The following is a 19,362-nucleotide window of genomic DNA, read 5'->3' on the forward strand; positions in this document are numbered from 1 at the left end:
GCCAGAAGGGGAGATGAGAGGAGCTCTGTATCTCCTATATAGAAATGTGCTGGCACGTATACATGCACTATCAGTTGCTATTCACAGAAGGCAGAAAGGTGAAATAATGTGCCCGGGGCCACACACCAGGCTGCTGGCAAAGGATAAGCACTGGAGCCACATACCAGCCCCACCTGCTGGACTGCTCATTTCTTGCTAAACAATCCTAGCAATCCAGTGATACTGCAGCATAATACTTGTCTGTACAGCATCAGCTTCCATGTAAACCAAATACAATCTGGAATGAAAATACAACAGAGATCCTCTTTCCTCCCTTTATCCCCAGCCAGGCTGCTGTGAGAGTTTGGTGTTGTGGTGGTGATGCTACCAGTGATGGGTGGTTATTACAATCAAACTTCTGCAAATTTGGTATCTTCGAGCTCTCTACTGTTTGTTGGTTTGGACAAAAAAGGTTTGAAAGTTTTCAGGAGGAGAGAGGAAAAAGGTGATCAGCAGGCAGGCACATGGGAGCTGGAACTTGGTGGTTCTTGAGGTCATAGAATCACCAAGGTTGGAAAAGACCTAGAAGATCATCCAGTCCAACCGTTCACCTATTACCAATAGCTCCCACTAAGCCGTGTTCCTCAACATCCGGTCTTTCATTGAACACCCCCAGGGTCAGTGACTCCACCACCTCCCTGGGTAGTCCATTCCAGTAAGGTCCCTTCCAACCCAAGCAGTCCTGTGTAGAATATTGTCACATAACCTGTGAATACAGTTCTGTTTCTGACCAGTTGTGGCCATTTGAAGGGGTGGTGGTGCTCTTTGCATTGTATATGCAAAACGTATCAGGATATTTCACGTTAGTCTTCCTGATTGCGTTCCTATTTTGAGGGGAAGGCGGTGAATGAATTTTTATTTCTAAGTAAGCAAATCATGTCCCACCTTACAAGAATTACCAGTGTATTTGGCCATTGAATTCAACTCTTTGGTCCCATCTATTCCATATTGGATTTAACCCATAATCTGTACATTCCTTCAGAGACCTCTTTTGTTCTTTTAGCTAAAAAGCAAATAAAGGGGAGTTCTTAGCACAGATAGAAGGAAAATAAGAATGTTAGAACCAAAACCTGTCCTGCTGGTGTAATAATGGGGAGCAGGGTAGCTGGTGACTAATCCAGAGTAGTGCCAGAAAGCTTGTCTGATGATCACTGCTCCTACCAGGGGTCTGGTCTTGGCTTCTTCTGGTGACTTCATGGCATGAAGAGCTTGGGTCAGAGGCAGTCATGGAGACCAAGTAACTATTTAAGTGAAGGCTGATGAGCACACGCTGCATCTCCAACGTGATGGGTTTCTCAGAAATCTGAGCGCTAAGAACTTGAGGAAAATTTTTATTGTAACAACAAAGTCAACTCCTCAGGCAACTTTTCCTCTCCTCTTACAACTCTTCTCTTACCCTAAGGTCCCAAATAGCCAGTGTTAATCATTTAGGAGGCTTAAAAGTAGAAGGGAGATGGGGGGCGGGCGGAAACAGGGATTCTATCTTTCCTATACAGATAACATGGGCTGGAACACAAGGTAAGCAGTGAGTACTGTGTCCTTGCTCTTGGCAGAGGGCATACAAAGAGGGTGTACCAGTCTTATTGCTGAAGGAGTGGCAATACAGCATTGCTGAGTTTCAGGAGGACAGTTTGAGAGCCTGGCTGCTGTTTCTCCAGGTCTTTGTTCTTTTTGGCCCCCCAGACAGGCTACAGTTTTTAAGAACTAGAGCTGGTCTGGCTCCTGCTTCCCAGTCAGCTGAAATTCCACAGGATGTGGCTCCCCTGCTTTTCCTCTCTAGTCCTCCAAGACAAGACTCTAATGTTCCAAGTACAACCACTTCAGAGAGGAGACACAGGCAGATTTCCTCACACCTTTGTTCTCCAAGCAAGTGACTTGAGTACTCTCCCTTTGGCCAAAGAGTGAAATGCTGAAGGGCTTTCCATGGCTTCTTACTAAAATGAACTACCTTAGATTTAGCTATCACTTGCCTTGTTTGAATTGCAAGTTATTCGAAGATAATAGACATTTTTAGTTTGAGAAGGATGAGTTCTGATATATTATACTAATTAGATTGTTGGTCATATTTCAGCCTGCTGTTTCTGGAGGCTTTAAATAAAACATTTGGTTTTCCTCAAAACCAAGCTACTTAATAATCTGTTGCAGCCTATGCCTACTAATTGTCTCTGACACAGAGCTACTGCCCCTTTATAGACATTTTTTTTTTCTCTTTTCCATAGCATTCCTTCTTGAGGTTGATCTTGTAGTCTGGAAAACAAGGAGCTTGCACTTTATCTATCAAGTAGCCACCCTATACTTTGGAAAGCATACTTTGGAAAGCTATGACTTTTTATTTCCCAGTTGCTAAGAATCCTTTATTCCTGTTGTGATTTCCCTTTATTTTCCATTTGGTTTTGCACTGTTTTAGAGTTTATAGTGTCTCTTCACAATATTAATAGATATCAGTGTGGCTTCTCTCACGTCACAGTGCATGCAGATCAAAGCAATATCAACATTGGTTGAACTGGGCCCATGCATACAAGCTGGCGACATATTCTAGAAGTCCTATAGCACTTACGGGAAGGTAATGATTAGTAGTGATCTTATTCTGCAGAAGCTGTAGCCTGCCTCACTAATGAACTGATGGACCTGGTTGTAGGCATTATATGATGGTCTTGTGCACTTGAAAACATTGTTATTCCAGGACAGCATCAGAGTCTGTGATGCTGAAACTGTTCTGCTGATTGGGTAGAGTATGAAGAGTGTCCCTGGAGTAAGGAGTTGTGTACTGACAGTTTGTAGGGCTTGGGGACAGAAAGCTTGAAGTCACGGGGAAACATATGTGCAGAGGCTGGATGGGCATCTTGTCACCTTGCAAACCCAAAGGAGGTGGCATCAGACCTTTGGAGAGTCGCAGAGCCTTTCCAAAGCCTGTGGCTTCTTCCCCTGTGTGGATTTACTCACGACGACTGCTTAAACGCCAAGAAGTACTGCCTGTCTAGGTGACTGATTTCATGGCAGCCAGCATCTACGTCCTAATGCCATGTTTTTGTAAGAAAATATTAAAAGCAGAGTAAGCAAGGGGAGAGGAGGGACCCCAGGAGGTCAGATGCCCTGTGCCCCGGCTTCAGGGCAGAATGGGCAGTGTGCATTAAATCTTAGAGGTGTTTGTCTTACTGGATTGCTGAAATCTCTGCTAGGGCTGGTTGCTCACTCCCTCATTGATTCTAAGTATCCTTATTACCATTATGTTTTTTCTTTCTTCAAAGCCAAACCTCCCTTGCTGTGGTTTGATCCTCCTGATCTGTTACCGTGGGCATAGAGGGTAGATCTTTCCTCTTTACAGAAATGACTGTTTTCACTTTTCCTCTTTCCTATGGACCAGCCAAGACTGATGACTACTGCAGCTAATGATGCAGTTTTCTGATGAATATCACAGCTACTCTGTAGTATTTTTATCCAACCCATATTTTCCTGGTGGATGCTTCCAACTGGTATGTTAGTTTTATTTTCTCTTGGAATTAAATGAATCATGTCATACTTAGAGTCCTCCCTTTGTAAAGATAAACACTCTCTTTATGGCTCTTCTGCCTTCCAGAAGCACTTCTAATCCTGCGCTGGCTGTCAGAGGTCACTAATAATGGCTCTGAAGGTTTTTCTGAGTTTCATAGCTTTTAGTTGGATGAAATTAATTCTGTGGATCGCATCTTTTCTGTTCTTCCTGAATTCTAACATGAGGCTTTTCCCCATGTTGCTGTTGTGTTGATTGCCTGATCCATAGTGATTTTTTTTTTTAATAGATCCTGAAGCAAAAAAAAAAAAAAAGAATTACAAACTATGCCTGTTTTGTAACAACTAACAAGAGCTTTCACTGCCTTATGATAATTCAGTTCCTCACTTGTTTTCCTTTTACTATTGTACCAGTGCAAGCATTATCATCATTCTTCACCATGCCAATTGTGTTGTACTTTTTGCTGTGGCCTCCTTGATCTTCATCTCTGTACGCCTGTACTGTTGTAAGGAAAACCCAGAAAGGAGATGTGAAAATCAGTAAATCAAAGCCAGCTTTGAGGCTAGTCTGGCTCTGCAGTGTAGTCAGTAAATTGAAGGAACTAGTGGTAGTTTCTTGTGAAGACTCCATTTTTCCATGGACCAAGACCTTAACCCAGTCATGTCTTCCCCTTTGGCAGAGTGTTCTAGTGCATTGACTTACGCAACTGTTTCGATCTCATCCAAGTCCAAGAAGTAATAAAGCCTCAACTCTTCTGTTACCTAAGAGAATACAGTATCCTCACTATTTTAATTGATCAATATCATGCTGATACTTTCAAAGTAACATGAATTCTTGTGCAGAGGTTCTGAGCCCCCAACTGATGCTTCAGCACCGCGTTCCTGAGCCTCTGTGTGTAGTGAGCCATATCGTTCTGTCAAAATGCATGCCTGTTATGAATTTGTACTGTGCAAATGTTGTATGTTTGAAACATAATCTCACTGTCAGAGAGAGATCTATGAAGGAGGGCCGTAAAGAGTTCAGAATCATTAATGATTGAAAAAACAAAATAACTTTGCTTTCCATCAGTGAAAGATGCTACAGAAAGTTCCTATGAAACTGGGCGTGAGCAGGGCTACCCGAAGCTGCGGTTTAGCTGATGATGCTCACCAATGCTGCCATCTACGGGCAATTATTCGCCATTGCGGACCTTCACGCACATCTCACACTGTTGCACTGCCATGGAAGTAGCTTCGTTTTTCTGTACGGAGTTTCAGTCGTCTCACTTGCCAGGTAGAAAATTCCCTATAGGTGTATTATAGGTTCTTATGTTTGACAAGGTGCTGAGCTGATCATGTTCAGGAAAATGCTAAATGCAGTCAATTTGTGTGTATCGACACCTGCATGAATCTTGTAGGAAAACTTTATCACCACTCCTTTCCCATTTATTCCTGTCTTCAAATTTTCCCTTATGTGTCACCTTCTTTTTTCATCCCTTACCTTCCGCATCCTTTTCTTGGCAGCTGCCAGGAGCGCTCAGTGTAATCCCATTGAGCACCACTCCAAGCGCTGTCAGCAAGCAGTCAGCAGATAGAGTTCATGTAACAGATTGTTTTCAGGATCAGTTTCGACATCCACCATTTTAATATTTAAATAGTCATGGCTCTGAGCCATATCGCGGGGCCTTACCCATTGCGTACAAGATTTCTATCTTGCCAGGACTGAGCAAGTCTTGCCTGGCATCTGAACCGCCCACAAAAATTAGTCAGGCAGTAACTAGTTGAGTGTGGCTTCTCCTCTGCTTACAACAGGCCGCGTCTTAAGTACCTTTCAAGAGTCAAACTTTTTTTGTGTGCTGCAAATGTCAAAGGAACAACTTTCATCTGTGACCTCGTCTGTAGCGTAGTTAAGGGTGGCATCTCACCATCAATTTGTTCTAAATCGTGGAATCGTTAAGGCCGGGAAAGTCCACTAGGATCATCTTGTCCAAATGTCAGCCCATATTCATCCTGATACTATTTCTACAGTTTCTAAGTTTTCTATTCTTACGGCACTTGACTTGACAATGCTTTTAGTGGTGCGGGTGAGCTTTGTCTGGCATGTGTAAGAGACCACCATGTGTTGCAATGTTTACTCTGAAAGGGTGATCACACTACAAAGAGTGCAGACTCCGTGGCCACCTAGATTCCGTGGTCACACAGACTGTAGCAGGTTATTTTTACAATATTACTTTATTATTTTGATTCTGTTTTACCATTTTTATGGTATTACTTTAGATGTTGAGTATTAACTATGATTGATTAGGGATCAGGTGAGGCAGGACCTGGCTGTTATGTGAATAAATGCCGTGTCTCTGAAGACAGATGGATTCCAGATTTACTTCTTGCATTCCCAGTAATGTGGGCTCCTCAGCAGCTCAAGTATGACTGTGCAGAGATTCTATTTGCAACCACTGACTGGAATTTTGCCATCTGTATCAAACCTGTGGTACACAGAGGAAAGAAGGCAAGTACGTGAATACAACTTTGCAATGAACTGGATGCTGTGGTGAAAAGCTAGTTATTGTGGGCAGGCAGATGGAAGGTAGGGAGTGATCACTTGTACACTGAAAAACATAATGCTTTTCTTCCAAAAATGAGACCAAGTTACTCTGTTCTTCTGAAGGATTCTGAAGGTCTTTTCTTGCTCTACTTGGTACAGGGCACCTGTGCTGTGCAAAGATGCTTGGAGCAGCGTAGAGGCATGTAAAGATGCTGGACTAAATCACAGCACTTCTCTGTGACACATTCAGCCTCTGTTCTTGCACCCTCATAACGAGACTGGCTCTGTTACATTAATCCTGCATTTGGAGAAGGAATCTTGGGGTGCGCTTTATCCTACATCTCCGCTAAAGTGCTGCTTAAGTGATTCCCACCTGATGGATAGCACTGGAGTGAGGCTGAAGAAACCTGCCGCTGCCTATGGTTGGAAGGCCTTAGGAGATACCTTGTGGCAATGGGTATGCAAATGTGAAGTTTTAGGTCGCTGCATGCACTGCAAAAAGGGAGATGCACAGCTGCACAAACTGACCTACTTGATTGGTTGCTCAGAAGCAGCACAGGCTAGACTTAACCCTGCAGTCTGGTGCAGGCAGATTATATTGTAGATGACTTTATTTGAATCTCTTTTTATGTGTTTCACTGGGGGATTTTTACATTACTCCTTGAGTACTTGTCTCTGTGCTGACTCCTTTAACTTTTGCTGACATTTTAGATTTCCACTGCAGTGTTGGAGTTGCCTGTAATAAAAGATGGCTCCTCATAAAGGGCATTGGACAAAAGAGAACTGTGATGGACTTTGTGTTCAGACAGTCACTCTCCTTTTGTAGTTCCCTTATTTGCCATCAAAGGGACAGTTTTTCCTCTCTTTGGAACAGAATTTTGTTGACTAAGAACTAGACAGAAAGTGTGGCTCCAACACCAGAAATGGTTAATTTTATAAGCAGCTCTAAAAGAGTAGCTGGAGTGGAGGCTTAAACAGCAACACTTGCTCGTGTAGCACAGAGAAATGCGATGACTGCTGTTCTGGTAGCTGCAACAGGGAGTGTAGTTACAACCAGAAAAGCATTCAGAGTCCAAGAATCACCACCAAAAAACCCACTGAACTATTTTTATGTTTTCAGGACTTTTTATGGTGCCATGTTCCTCCTCCTCCTCAGGCAGCGCCAGCCCCTCTGTTCCTGAGGCTGCCAGCCTGCAGGAGGCTTTAGGAGCAAGCTCTTTATCCTCACTGTTTCACTAACACAGAATACCCTGAAGTGGTGTTTCAATTGGTACAAATAGGACACTTTTTTTTTTCAATATTAAAAGTGTGAGTTTTCCTCTTGCAAACCACTTGTCAGCCACCTCTCCTTCAGCTCACTTTCCCAGGAAGGCTCTGTCCCATTGTACTCTGATCTCTTGATTTATAGTGTCTCCAGGTTTTCCAGTCTATAGCTGCCATAACCTCAGTGGGGTCACAATGCTGGAGATGGCTGCACTAGAAATGCAAGGGTTGTAATTCCAGGCATGGCACTGTAGCCTTGTCTATGAAGGAGAGTACTCCAGATCACTTATGTGTGATTCTCTATAGTTATATCTGTAATGCAGACGTGCTCTTTTGCTTGCCTGATTAGGCTCCAAAAGAACAGCTTTCTTGACATTTAGTCATTGCCCATTCCTGACCAACAGTGTAGAAGATGATGGTAACATTCCCCTACTATATCAGACAGCTTAATTAGCGGTAGTGCAGTTGTTTAGTTCTGAACATTGAGAGTTGTTTAACACCTAAGAAGCCATTTTTTCCAAAGCAGTGCCTAAAAGTCCTCCGTAACCTCAGGCCTCACTTGCCATGTGCTTGCTTTCACAGGGAACAACAGTCTGAACCAGCAAGGTGGATAAAAGAAGAGGGAAATGCTAACATTATGAAGAGGCCAAATATGAGCAATTGGTGTTAGAGCAGACATTGAGTGCTGCCTATAGAGACTGGAGGATGGCCCGAGCTTTCTGAAGCGTGTCCTGATGAGTCTGTGACCTCACCCACCCCTTGCTAAAGTCTCTTCAGATGTCATCTTGGTAGGTGTAATCTTAACTACAGCTGTTGTATGTATATGCTGTCCTCCTTGTGTCTATTTCTTTTGGAGGAGGTGAGGGAACCTGCATCCAGGAAGTATTTTCTTCCATCATTTCTAACTTACTGTAGACTACCTATATGCATTTTTCACTTGTGGTAAATGGTGAGAAGGACTAAAAATCCCTATATATGTTTACCTTGAGGCTGCTTTCTATCTGAAAGCTGGGTGAGGAAGTATGAAGACCTATATCTGAGGTGCCGGAAAAGGAAAGTGACTGTCCTGTAGCTTTAGAGGAGGAAACTATTTTGTTGCTGACTTCTTCTATAGTTCTCTTTACATCCCCTTTGCAAATCATCACAGAACCTCCTCAGCCTGTTTGGATCTGGTGACTTTGTTTTCAGTAAACAGTGCTGCCCAGGAGGAATAAAGATGCATGTCTCGATACTGATATTTGCCATAAAATAAACCTGTGTGTCGTTTATAAGGCAGTAAATTCACTTTAGGGGCTTCTGCAGTTGTCATTAAGTGTTTAGCTCTACAGGAGCTCAGACTGTTCTGGCAGCTGGGAGAGGAGGATGCTGTAAACTGGAGTGGGAGAGAGAAATCCAGAAGGAGTAAATATGTAGAAAGCATTTAGAGCGTTTCAGTTGAGCCAAGTTTTCCAGCTGTGGTGGGATGGCAAGGTTATCCTGGAGGACATCCCTGGGAGCTCAGATACAGCTGGGCTCTTTGTTTTCCTTTCTAAGCCTCTGCACTTCCCTCCTTTCTCTGTCAGGGATGATAACAATGGCAGAAAACAAGAGCTGGCCTGCCTGCAGCTCCGGGGGGAGTGCTGGGCTTGCAGTCTGCATTTCTCCCCTTCCTTCTTTGCACAGCCAGGACCTAAACCTGCTGCGACTTTCTCTGTGTTACACAGAAGGGATGAAAGGAAATTTATTCCCCCTGCCCCTTTTATGAAGGGGAAACTGAGGAAATGCTACGCTGTGACTTGCTCAGGTTTACATAAGAGAAGTTAGGTGACACGAGCATTGGCTCTGTGCTTGGAGTCCTGTGTGCTGGGACTGTACAGCCTTCTCTGAAAGGAGTCCCTCTTTCTTCCAATAGGAAGACAGGGGAAAAAAAAAACAAAACAAGTGAGGCCTGATAAGGTTACTTTTAACCTGTTTGGGTTTTGTTTGGTTTTTTTTTTTACTTCCTAACAAACGTATGGCAGACGTTTCAGGAATGTCACAGCTTTGCTTTCCCTGGCTTTGCTGGAGGAATTCTTGCCGGGCTGGCAGAGAGGTGGGAGGCACCTTCCTCAGCATGGAGGTCAGGCTTCTTTTTGCAGCTGCCCAAGTTTAACTTTCTCTAAATACCCCTACAACATTTAAATGGGTTAAAACCGCATCTCTGTGACTGGAGGAATACCAAGCTCCTGGCTGCTACTTGATTTGCCATCACTCCAGATTGTGACCAATGTCCTTTTTAGCAAAGGTGTTGCTGTTAAAGTCATAAAGAAGTATAAACTTAATATCTGATAAATATAAAATCTGTTAAGTCTGTCTTTCCTAGCTGCCTGCCTCCATAGTCCAGTCTCCCTTCTCTCTGTTTCAGCTTGGAGGCTGCCCCTTGGTCTGTTAATTGGAGGAGGGAGAGGGTTGCCAAGCAAGAACACCACAAACTCTGGAAGTTAATTTTCATTCCAGCTCTGCGCTACTGCAAAGGATGAACTTCCATGTGGTATGAAGCTCGGTGGGCTGTGCCTGTGAATAGTCTTACATCACAGCAAAGGTTGGTGAGGAGCTGTAAGCAGTCACCGGTGGATCTTCTCAGTCTCAGTAACTCTACTTACAGCAGGTACTTTCCTTTGAAAAATGCTGGTCTCTGTTGAAATCTCTCAGTCAGGGTCATCTTTATCTCTTTGCACAAAGTTTTGCCATTAGTGTTTCACAGCGGCTCTGATCTGGGCTCTGGTTTATTGTGGAACTTCTATCAAGGAAGACCAGCTGCTGGTTTTCCCGTCTTGAAGAGCGCTGAGGTTTAAAATGCTTCCACCTGGAAGCAGCCCTCTTTAAAATAAGCATTCTTTATGTATTTAACAAGCAGGAAGGTAGAGCAGGAAGCTTTATTTTCCCTTGTGGTTAAGTGTGAAGGTCAGCACTATAGACCTTCAGTAACTCCTCAACGCTATCCCAACATTAAACCCTTCTTAAGAAATGGGGAAGCCTGCACCTGGTAACCATTAGGTCCCGAAAGAATTCCTGAGCTTTTAGTCCCACTGTTGGAGATGGGTAGTGGTCCACGGGGCACCGAGAAGAAATCTGAACCATGGCTGCAGAACCTACAGCAAGGCAGATCTATTAGGACATGTCTGTTGTCTGGGGAACCTCTGAAAGGAAAAGCAACTTTTAAACATCTATTTGTTAAGCATGTGAATTACGAGGGAATGCCTTGATGATGCTCTCTGTGTATATAGACTGTAGCCATTTTATTTCCTATGGCCAATTTGGTGTTGGCACAAGGGAAAATGGAGACTCCATCCCTGCTGCTGAGGTGTTTGTGGTAGCTGGGTATGAGGAAGATGTGGGATGTCTGGGCGGCAGGTGGCACAGCTCGGTGCCTGGTATGGCATCCAAGGCCTCATGTCACAGAGCAGCTTCTGCCCGTTTCTCACCACTAATGTACTTGTATCAACAGGCTGCGTGTCTGATGGGGAAAAGGCAACTGAAGTGCTGCTGCAAAGTGACGTTCTTTGTGATGCAAGCACAGAGCACCGCGAGGAGACGCTTGCATTGCTGGGAAGAGGAAGGTGAAGGAAAACCCCCACCTGGGAAGAAAACAGCTGCCGTTCTTCCTGTGTGAAGCAGCAGGTACGCGCACACTCAGTGCAGAGGCACAAGTAGTTTCTTTGTAAACACACAGTGAGCGCTCTCGTCCTCCCCTTCTCTCTCGTCCTCCCCTTCTCGTGCCCCCTCGCGCTCCGGGTGACTGTTGCAGGAAAAGAAGGAAAAAAAACAACCCCGAGCGCTTCGTCAACAGACCAAAGTCTGCAGACAGCGCGAGGCAACCCGGCTCGAGCCGAACCGCCGCTGCCCGCCAGGTGCACGGCGCGGGCCTGTGCGGGAGCACGGCTCCTCCCCGGGCCGCGGCGCGAGCGGGAGGATCCCAGCCCCCTTCGGGGAGGGTGTTGGGGGGGAGCAGGCGGAGGAGGAGGAGGAGGAGGAGGAGGAGGAGGGCCGGCCGCGGCACCTCCCCCTTCCCGCCTCCCTCTCCGCCGAGCGCAGCGCCCCGAGCATGGAACCTGCCTGAGACGCTCGGCGGGCTCCGCTCCGGCAGCTGCTGCTGCGGCACAACATGGAGGCGGCGCCGCCGCTCCCGCTGCTGCTGCTGCTGCGGCTCCTGGCCGCCTCGGTGCTGCGCTGCGAGCCGGGCTCGGCCGGGGGTGAGTGCCGCGGGAAGGGAAAGGGGGGGCGGGGAAGGAGTGGGGGGAAACGGCGGAGGGAGCTTCTGCCCCTTTTGTTGGCGGAGTTTGGAGAAACTTCCCCAGAACTCCGCCGGGGCGAGACGCGCACATGGACGGGACGGGCAGAGCGGGGCTCCCCGGGAGCGGCTGCGGGAGGGCGGGGAGGCGGAGTGTGTGCACCCGCAGCCCGGCCCGGAGCGCGGGGGGCCCCGCCGCACGCAGAGGCCTCCCGTCCCCTCCTCGCGGGGCTGCTTCCCCCGGGGACCGGGCTGCGGAGGGGGGACTCTCGGTGGCCGCGTCCGGTTGCAAAAGAGAGACAAAAGTCGTGTGCGCGTTCCCACCCCCCCCTCCCCCGCGCCGCGCTTCCGCGGTCCCGGATTTCTGCGGGGTTTGGAGGAGCTGGTGTCGGGTGTCGCTCACGGGCGGAATCCGAGGCTCGACGAGGCTGCGGAGGGGGGTGGGGGAACGGCGAGAGCCCCCCCCCCCCCCCCCCCGCGCGGTCGGGCTCCGTCTGAGGGCCGTGGGCGGCGGGCGGGCGCTGGGCTCCGCGGGGCTGCGCGCCGCACGTGCGGGGCTCCGGCTGGGCGCTGCGTCTCGCTGCGGGGCTTTCCCGGCCGGCTGGGAAAAGTCGGCGGCGCGGCCGAGTTGGGCAGAACGGCACCCCGGGGCCTCGGTTATTGGGCCACCCACCTTTCCGAAGCGGCCGCAGTTATTAACGCTGTCATTGGGAACGGGAGCTCTGGCTGCTGGCATCGCCGCTCTCTATTTTTAGTTGTGAGTCCATGTAGGTGTGTGTTAGGTTTTGCTCGTTCCGTCCTGTTTACGTGAGGAAGGTGTCCATCTCGGAATGCCCCTTCTCCTAACACTAACCCCTGTCTTGCCAAGTAGTTTCAGAAAACCCAAAGTGAGATTCGTTCCATTCCGAGCACTCGTGTCGGTGTGAAGGTGTTCAGACTTGAGTGAGTTAAGCTATGCAGCTTAAAGAAGTGAACTCACAGCTGTTTTATGTGGAGGGTGAGGAGCTCACGGTGTTCCTCGCAGCTGCTACACGTTTACTTGCTGGTCTTACAAATGCCTTTAAACTGGCCTTTGACTGGATATAAGAAAGTTTTTACAATAAGGGCAGTTGCCCATAGAGGTGCTGGATGCCCCGTGCCTGGGGACAGCCAAGGTCAGACAGGACAGGCTCTGAACACCTGATCTAGTGTAGGTGTCCCTGCTCATTGCCGCAGAGTTGGACCAGATGGCCTTTAAGGGTCCCTTCCAACTCATGCAACTCTTTGGTTCTTCTTTATTAAGGAGAGAACTTTTAATAGTCTTAGGGTAAAAGTGTAACGCAATTCACGGTGACGTTAAGTTGTAACTTGGAGGATGAATTTGATTCATCTCATTGTAGAGGCATCACTTTTGTTATCATGGAGCTGAGTTGCTGCCTTCCAGACTTGTTCATGAAGCTGTGAGCACCAGGGATGAGCGTGCTCGGTGCACGTGGGGCAGAGCAGCTGTGAGTGTGCTGAGGAGGCTCCTGCTTCCAGCTCTCCGGCCCTGTGAGGGGATGCCTGACTTTAAGGGGCTTTTACCTCTCAGAAGTATTTTGATGTGCTTATCTCACAAGTATGTAAATAGATCAGCAGGATTGGGAATGTGCTGGAATTTCTCCGGTGTTGAAGCTTCAGCTTGGTAGAGTGGATTTGGAATGCTTTGGCCGTGAAATAACTTTACTATCGAGCAGTGTCCTTGCTCTGTATGTGGTCGTGGCAGGAGTTGGTTTTATTAATGCGTCTTGGAATAACGATAAACCTCTGTGAGATGTACATTGCACTGACCTGGAGGTGAGACAGGGCAATTTGCTGCACTTGCTGCTTCTGTGGAGGGAGGGCTCTCTGCCTCTGAGAGTTACTCAGGAACTGTGGCAAGGGTGTATTTTTGTCTGAAAATATTTAAGTGCTTAATGCTGTATAGCAGATGTTTTATGTCTGGCTCTTAAAAAGTAGAAGCGTTTGAAATAACTCTCGTTAAAACGTTACCTTCAGCAAGAATTGCTCTTAAATTCACCGGAGCTCGGTTAGCTGCTGCCTGTGGTGTGCTGTACTGGGAGATGGTGATTTGCTTTAATGGGATGATGATTTGCCCGATACCGAGACGTGCAGGATAAAGACAGCTGAACAGAGGAGTGTGCAGGATCATGACAGAAGCTTGGAGCTTGGGGTGCACAGTGAAATAAAAAATGCACTTGAGCGCAGCCCTTACAATGGCTTTTAATTCATACTGTTTTTCTTGAGATAATCTAAAACTGATGAAACTTCTCACTGTGCCTGAGTGTGGAATGTAGCAAGATGGAACACGTGCTTAATTTGGTGACGAGGGAATGTGCTGTGTGGGAGTCCCTATGACTTCAGTGCCGCTTCAGTCAGTCCTTCATTGGCTCAGGGAGCTCTTCTGGTAACCGCTGCCAGCACAGCGCAAGTCACGGGCACAGGTCGGTCCTCTGGGCTAGAGAGGCAACACCGGAGCTTCAGGCTTACCACGAAGTTTAAGCTCATATTTTCTTAGTGCTGGCTGCTCTGTCTCCAGACGAAGGCTTTCAGCCTCATTCAGGTGTGGTGTCTGAACTCATTTGCTGAGTCTGAGCACTTTAAATGTATTCTCAGGGTAGGTGTTTACATAATGAATGCATCAGTCGGACACATAAGGTCAATACTTCAGAAGAGCGTGAATATATTTCAGCAGTAGCCCAGTGTGAATTCCATCATTGCCTTTTTGCTATTTTAAAAGTTGTGCGTGTTTTGTTTTGTTTTGTTTTTGTTTTTTTTTCCTCAGCTTCTTTAACTTTTATTTTATGATTGTTCTCACTTATAATGTAATAGTAAAATAGGCCTTGGTGTCGTTCCAGCGGTGATTTTTTTTCTGTCCTGCTTGTTTCTTGGATAATGCAAGCCAGGGTGACTTGTAACAAACACAGATTGTTTCTGAGAACTTGTTATGGTAAGGTCTGTCTGTAACAACAAATAAATGTTACAAAACCTCTCCTGGAATGAACGCTCACATGGCTTACAAATGAGCCTCACAAGGGAGTCCAATGTGAATTCGCTTCTATTCAGCCAGTAATGCAAAATCGAAAGTATAAATAATAATAATAAATCAGAAACAGCTTTAATGGCAGCAGTTTGGTTTGTTTATTTTCGCATTATGTCTGTATTTTTGGTATGTGTAGCATATGGTACGAAGGCAACCTGTCTGCCCAGGGTAGGGAGCAGCCACTGAGTTGAAACCCGGTGTTAGGAAGAAGCTGCACATTGTAGGTGACTTTACTGCTCTTCGTTATGAGACACGTGGACAATTCATGACCAGTTGTGACAGTGTTGGCTGTGGGGATGCTGGCTGGCCTGAGCCACGCGCTGCTTGGGCACTTGGGATGTTCCAGAGAAGTCAGAGATGTGCCAGCTGGGCGTTGTGAGCTGGGAAATGCTTCTGGAGAGCCCTGCGCTTGTCAAGTTAGGCCATGGAAAACGTCATGATAGTGTCAAAGGATATTCTGAGCAGATTCTGAGGTTGTGGCAGATCAAATGGTTGTAGTGAGAGGAGGAGAGAAAACTGGAAGTATGCCCCAAAGAGAGCATTGTTCCATACAGCTTTTTTTGTTAGGAGTGTATGTGCCAACAATTCTTTTGGTTCCTTCTTGTGCTTGGAAAACTTAGAATGGGGAACTCACCAGAGCTTCATCTCGGTGGTTTCTGTTCTCTAAAGAATAGACGGGAAATGTCAGTCAAGCCACAGGATTCTACTGAGAAGTTCCAGGGAGTTCCAGGAATGAGTGCTGGGTGCTGAGGGTCTGGGTAATGAGCAGGGGTTTTAGTTTAGCTGTTGTTTCCTTTGCTTTTTCTTGTCTTGTGCTTTGTCAGTCAGCGCAGGCACATGTGAGGTGGCTGCTTTGTATTAATGCAAAGTGGTTGTTTTGGACTAATGTTACATCCACGGATGACTTCTGCAAGGACACCAGTAAATTGACACATGCCTGGTTTAAATTGGTTAGTTTGCTCTGGATGATAAGAGTTAAAGCAATCAAACCCACTTGTAAGCCAATAAATACATTAGGTGAGCGTGTTACGTTACATTAGCTTCAAGGGAGCAGGCCTACAGGAATATATCAAAGAGCATCAGCTACATTATTGCTTCATTTCAGAGTACGAAGGTTTATTGCAGTGGACAGCACTGATAGCACGTGCAGTAAGAACTTCCTGGTGCAGCTGTGAATGGTCTGAGACCATTGAATGTGGTATGTGTGTTTAAAAGTACCCTTGCTTAATAGTAAAAGATGTTGAATACTCCTTAACTCTTTTGGGTTTCTGAAGTGTTTTAGGTCGTTTTGAATAGTCTTTTTTTTTTCCCCTCAGACTTTTCTTGTGAGTTCCTGTTAAAGGCCAGGTTCTGCCCTATGAAAGTGAAGCCATCCTAATGTGGGGGTTCTCTTCCTTTTGTTCCCAGATGGCTCCCATTGGTTTGAGGTTTGCCTGGGGTGGCAGGTGCTTGGTTACTTGGGGAGGCTCTTTGAGGTTTCTCCATTTGGCTCAGTGGTCACCAGAAATTTGTGATGATGGCTTCATAAAATCACTGACTAGCCCGGACTGAAAGTAACCCACAAGGAGCATGGAGATTTCAGAGTTTCTCTCTTGCCCTTTCTTTAGGTTCTCGTGAGTGTGTGTTGACTTTAATGGAATGCAACATGACTGAGAAATTAATGTTGTGTTAATTTAAACCTCCTTTTTACAAGTGGCTTATTACATGTGATAACAAAGGTGATAAATTAGCACTGATGGACTCTGGATGCTCAGCCTGCAAGAATTGGACAGATCTGAAGGAGGAGAATGCTACAAGTGAAGACAGAAGCTTGACTTCTTCTTTCTGTGGTGTTGAAGAGTTAACGAAGCTGGAGCGTGTGAAGCGGGCTTTGTCTGCTTGGTGTTTCTACACCTCTCAGCTGATGAGGAAAATTTGCTGATTGAGAGGACCTGCTGAGTTGATTTCTTGGCTTGTGTTTGGGAATTGGATAGTGTTGCTGCAACAGTGTCTTGTAGAAGTGCATTTTCTTTTCCGCTGTTCTGTGCTGTTGTAACTACACCAAGGGGAGAAGGAGTGGAGAATGCAAGAAAACAGTGCTGCTGTAACCTAAGTATTTTTGAGGGGTCATTTTGGAGTTGAGAATGTGTCTTCAGTCATACGTTACTGGTTTTCACTTAGGCGCGAGTTACACCTAACAGCAGTGGCCCACCTAAATCCTTGTCAGTAACTCAGCATCCCTTCTGCACAGGTTTCAGTTTTGCCTGGATTTTGGGCTCACTCGTGCTTTGCCCAGTGCTTGTTCTTTACTTGGCTTTCATTTTGCACTGACACATTCTGTTCTGCCTTTTCAAATTAAAACTGTCCCGACTGGACTTCAGAGTAGGGAAAATGTTTAAAAGAAATGTAATTAAGTGCTACTTTTTATGCAAAACTTCTTACTATAAAGTGTGACTGTGTGGAAGCTGAGTTTCTTCTTGTGGTGCCATTGTATATTGAGGGGGATACTTGAATGAGACCAGCTGACAGCGTGTGGATCAACTGAGACAGAATGCCTTTGCTGGGCTTGTATTGCTTCTAGTTAGCCTGAGCATCAGGTATCCTGGCCTCAAACTTCTGTCCCTGGGAGCTGCACTTCCTGCCCCATTTCTGCCATTCCGTTTTCTCTAGGTGATACTGTAAGAGGAAGATGCGCTTCTTCAGCAAACTTGCTGGGTTCAGATTGTGGATTAGAAGTGTGTGTGTATTAGTTTTTTGTTTCATTATGAAAGAAGTGAAGCAAGAGCTTGGCTTTGGGATGACGAGTGAATAATTCAAGAAAGAGAACAAATGGAAGGCGAAGAGCTTTGCTGTCTGATGTGTAACTACAGGGGATGTCTGAATGACATACCTAATATTCTTTCTTAGTGCTTGTAGCTTAATGGGAAAGCCAGAATGCTTGAAGAAGTCTACGAAGTAGCAGCACATTTTAAATCTCAGAATGAATCCTTTGTTTTACAGACGGTTTCACCTTTAAGCACTGAACCTTAGATTAGCAGTGTTAAATCCATCTCTGTCACACTGTATGTTGTGCACGTTTTGCCTGGGTTTAGAGGAGCTTTAATTTACATAACTTTACTCCTAATTCTAGAACAACCAAGGAGCTCATGTTAGAGTTGCCTGGTGGTAGGAATGAATTCTGATGTAATTTCTCTTATAGAGATAGTCCTCGTCTTGCTTTTGATTTGTTTCCCCAACATGTGCTTGAAGTACACATTTAATTTTTTATTATTATCATTTAATGGAAAAAATGCATTAACACCAGAAAGCTGTTGATGGCTTACCTGGATGCACCTTTGCAAGACCTACGAAGGCAAACTAAAGTGCTGCAGTAGTGGTCACAGCCTCAAGTGAGAGCCAGTGGGATGAAATGCAGGTGGGTAGCAGTCTGTTTGGAAGCTGTATGCAGCTGTGGGTGATTAAAAGAAGTCTGTACATTTTCTGCGTCTTCAGTAGTTGAGTTAAAGAAATGTGTGCTGTGGAGAGTTTTTGTCTGTCGGGGATTGAACAGCTTGCTTTTTCTATCTGGATTAAGTTAAGGCTGTGACTTATCCTTGTGCTTAAACTCACTTTGCAGGTGTGGGAGCTCTGGAACGTGCATACGCAGAAATAGTTAAAACATCTGGGCCCATTTGGGCACAGTGAGATTCAGGGAGGTGTGGCTGATGCAGGAGTCTTTGCCTTTGGCCTGCCTCAAAACCTGTACGGACCTGGATCTTCATCTCCCCTTGTGTGTTCTTGATAAACCCCTTTCCCCCCCCCTCATGCCAACTGCTAGAAGAAACCCTCGTGCCGTAAGGAGCTAGGAAATATTCCTGGATATGTTTTTTTTTCATCTTTTGAATGGAGTAGATCCAGTATTCTGGAGGGGTTACGTCATGGTTGCAGACAATTGACTGCAGTGAGCTCTGTTGTGCCTACAGATGAAACCTGTGCCCATGGCAGGGGTTGGAGCTCAAAGATCTTTAAGGTCCCTTCTAACCAGGGCCGTTCTGTGGTTCTGTGCCAGCTGAACTTTGAATTGTGTGCTTGACGCTTAGTGAGTGGTTGAGGTGTGCTGCCTGGTCTTTGCTACCTAATAAACTCTGACAAACAGGTACTGCAGATGGTGAACGTTTTCAGAGAAATTCTGTCTGTTCATAGCCAGTTTTGTGGCCAAAAATGTGGTACAGGTGATTAATTTTCTGTCTGAAGTGTTTTCTTGGCCCTGGTCATTTCCACTGGTTGTTACTGTTAGACTGCAACTGGAAGTGATACCTGTCTGAGAAGATCTTTTCTTTAAAGGGCAGAGGGTTGGCTGTCTAGTTAGTTTAGCTGCTTTTGGGCTTCCTGTCTGCTACGAAGGCAACAGAAGGCACCGCGTTTGCTGGAGTTGGGAGGCTGTAGTCCTTCTGCTAGAATGAATCTTGAATGGTTGTGACAAAATCCATGTGCTGGGTGTCTGTTAATGCTGAGGTCATTCTGCTGTTTGCAGATTTCACTGCTTTAAACAGCCTTCCAGACATTTATGGAAAGTGAATACATTTTGCCTGAGCCAGAGGCCTGGAAAATGCCAGGGCTTTATTTAGTGACTGGTAGTTGCTCTGAGTTTAAATGTGCTACCAGATAACTCAATTCCCCAGGGCAGAGACGGATTTGCTCATAGTTCAGAGAAGTGCTGACACTGGCAGAAGAAATCTCTTGTGAGGCCCTGGCTGGCTCATGCTGAAGTATGTGCATGGG

General features: G+C 46.0%; 1 protein-coding gene across 3 annotated transcripts in view; it reads left to right on the forward strand.

Moving 5' to 3' along the window:
• The first annotated feature begins 10,847 nt into the window (after window positions 1-10,847).
• Window positions 10,848-19,362, forward strand: part of LRP5 (LDL receptor related protein 5) — a 118,264-nt gene continuing 109,749 nt past the window's right edge. For 2 of the 3 annotated variants that reach the window (XM_072337472.1, XM_072337473.1), the window contains exon 1: window positions 11,348-11,523. In XM_072337472.1, the coding sequence (XP_072193573.1) occupies window positions 11,436-11,523 (88 nt within the window). In that variant the 5' untranslated portion in view covers window positions 11,348-11,435. Of the gene's footprint in view, window positions 10,952-11,347; window positions 11,524-19,362 lie in introns of those variants that run through there. The other variant, XM_072337475.1, reaches the window with a different exon arrangement.

The sequence above is a fragment of the Excalfactoria chinensis genome, chromosome 5 (genome assembly GCF_039878825.1).
Source record: "Excalfactoria chinensis isolate bCotChi1 chromosome 5, bCotChi1.hap2, whole genome shotgun sequence".
Classification (NCBI taxonomy): domain Eukaryota; kingdom Metazoa; phylum Chordata; class Aves; order Galliformes; family Phasianidae; genus Excalfactoria; species Excalfactoria chinensis.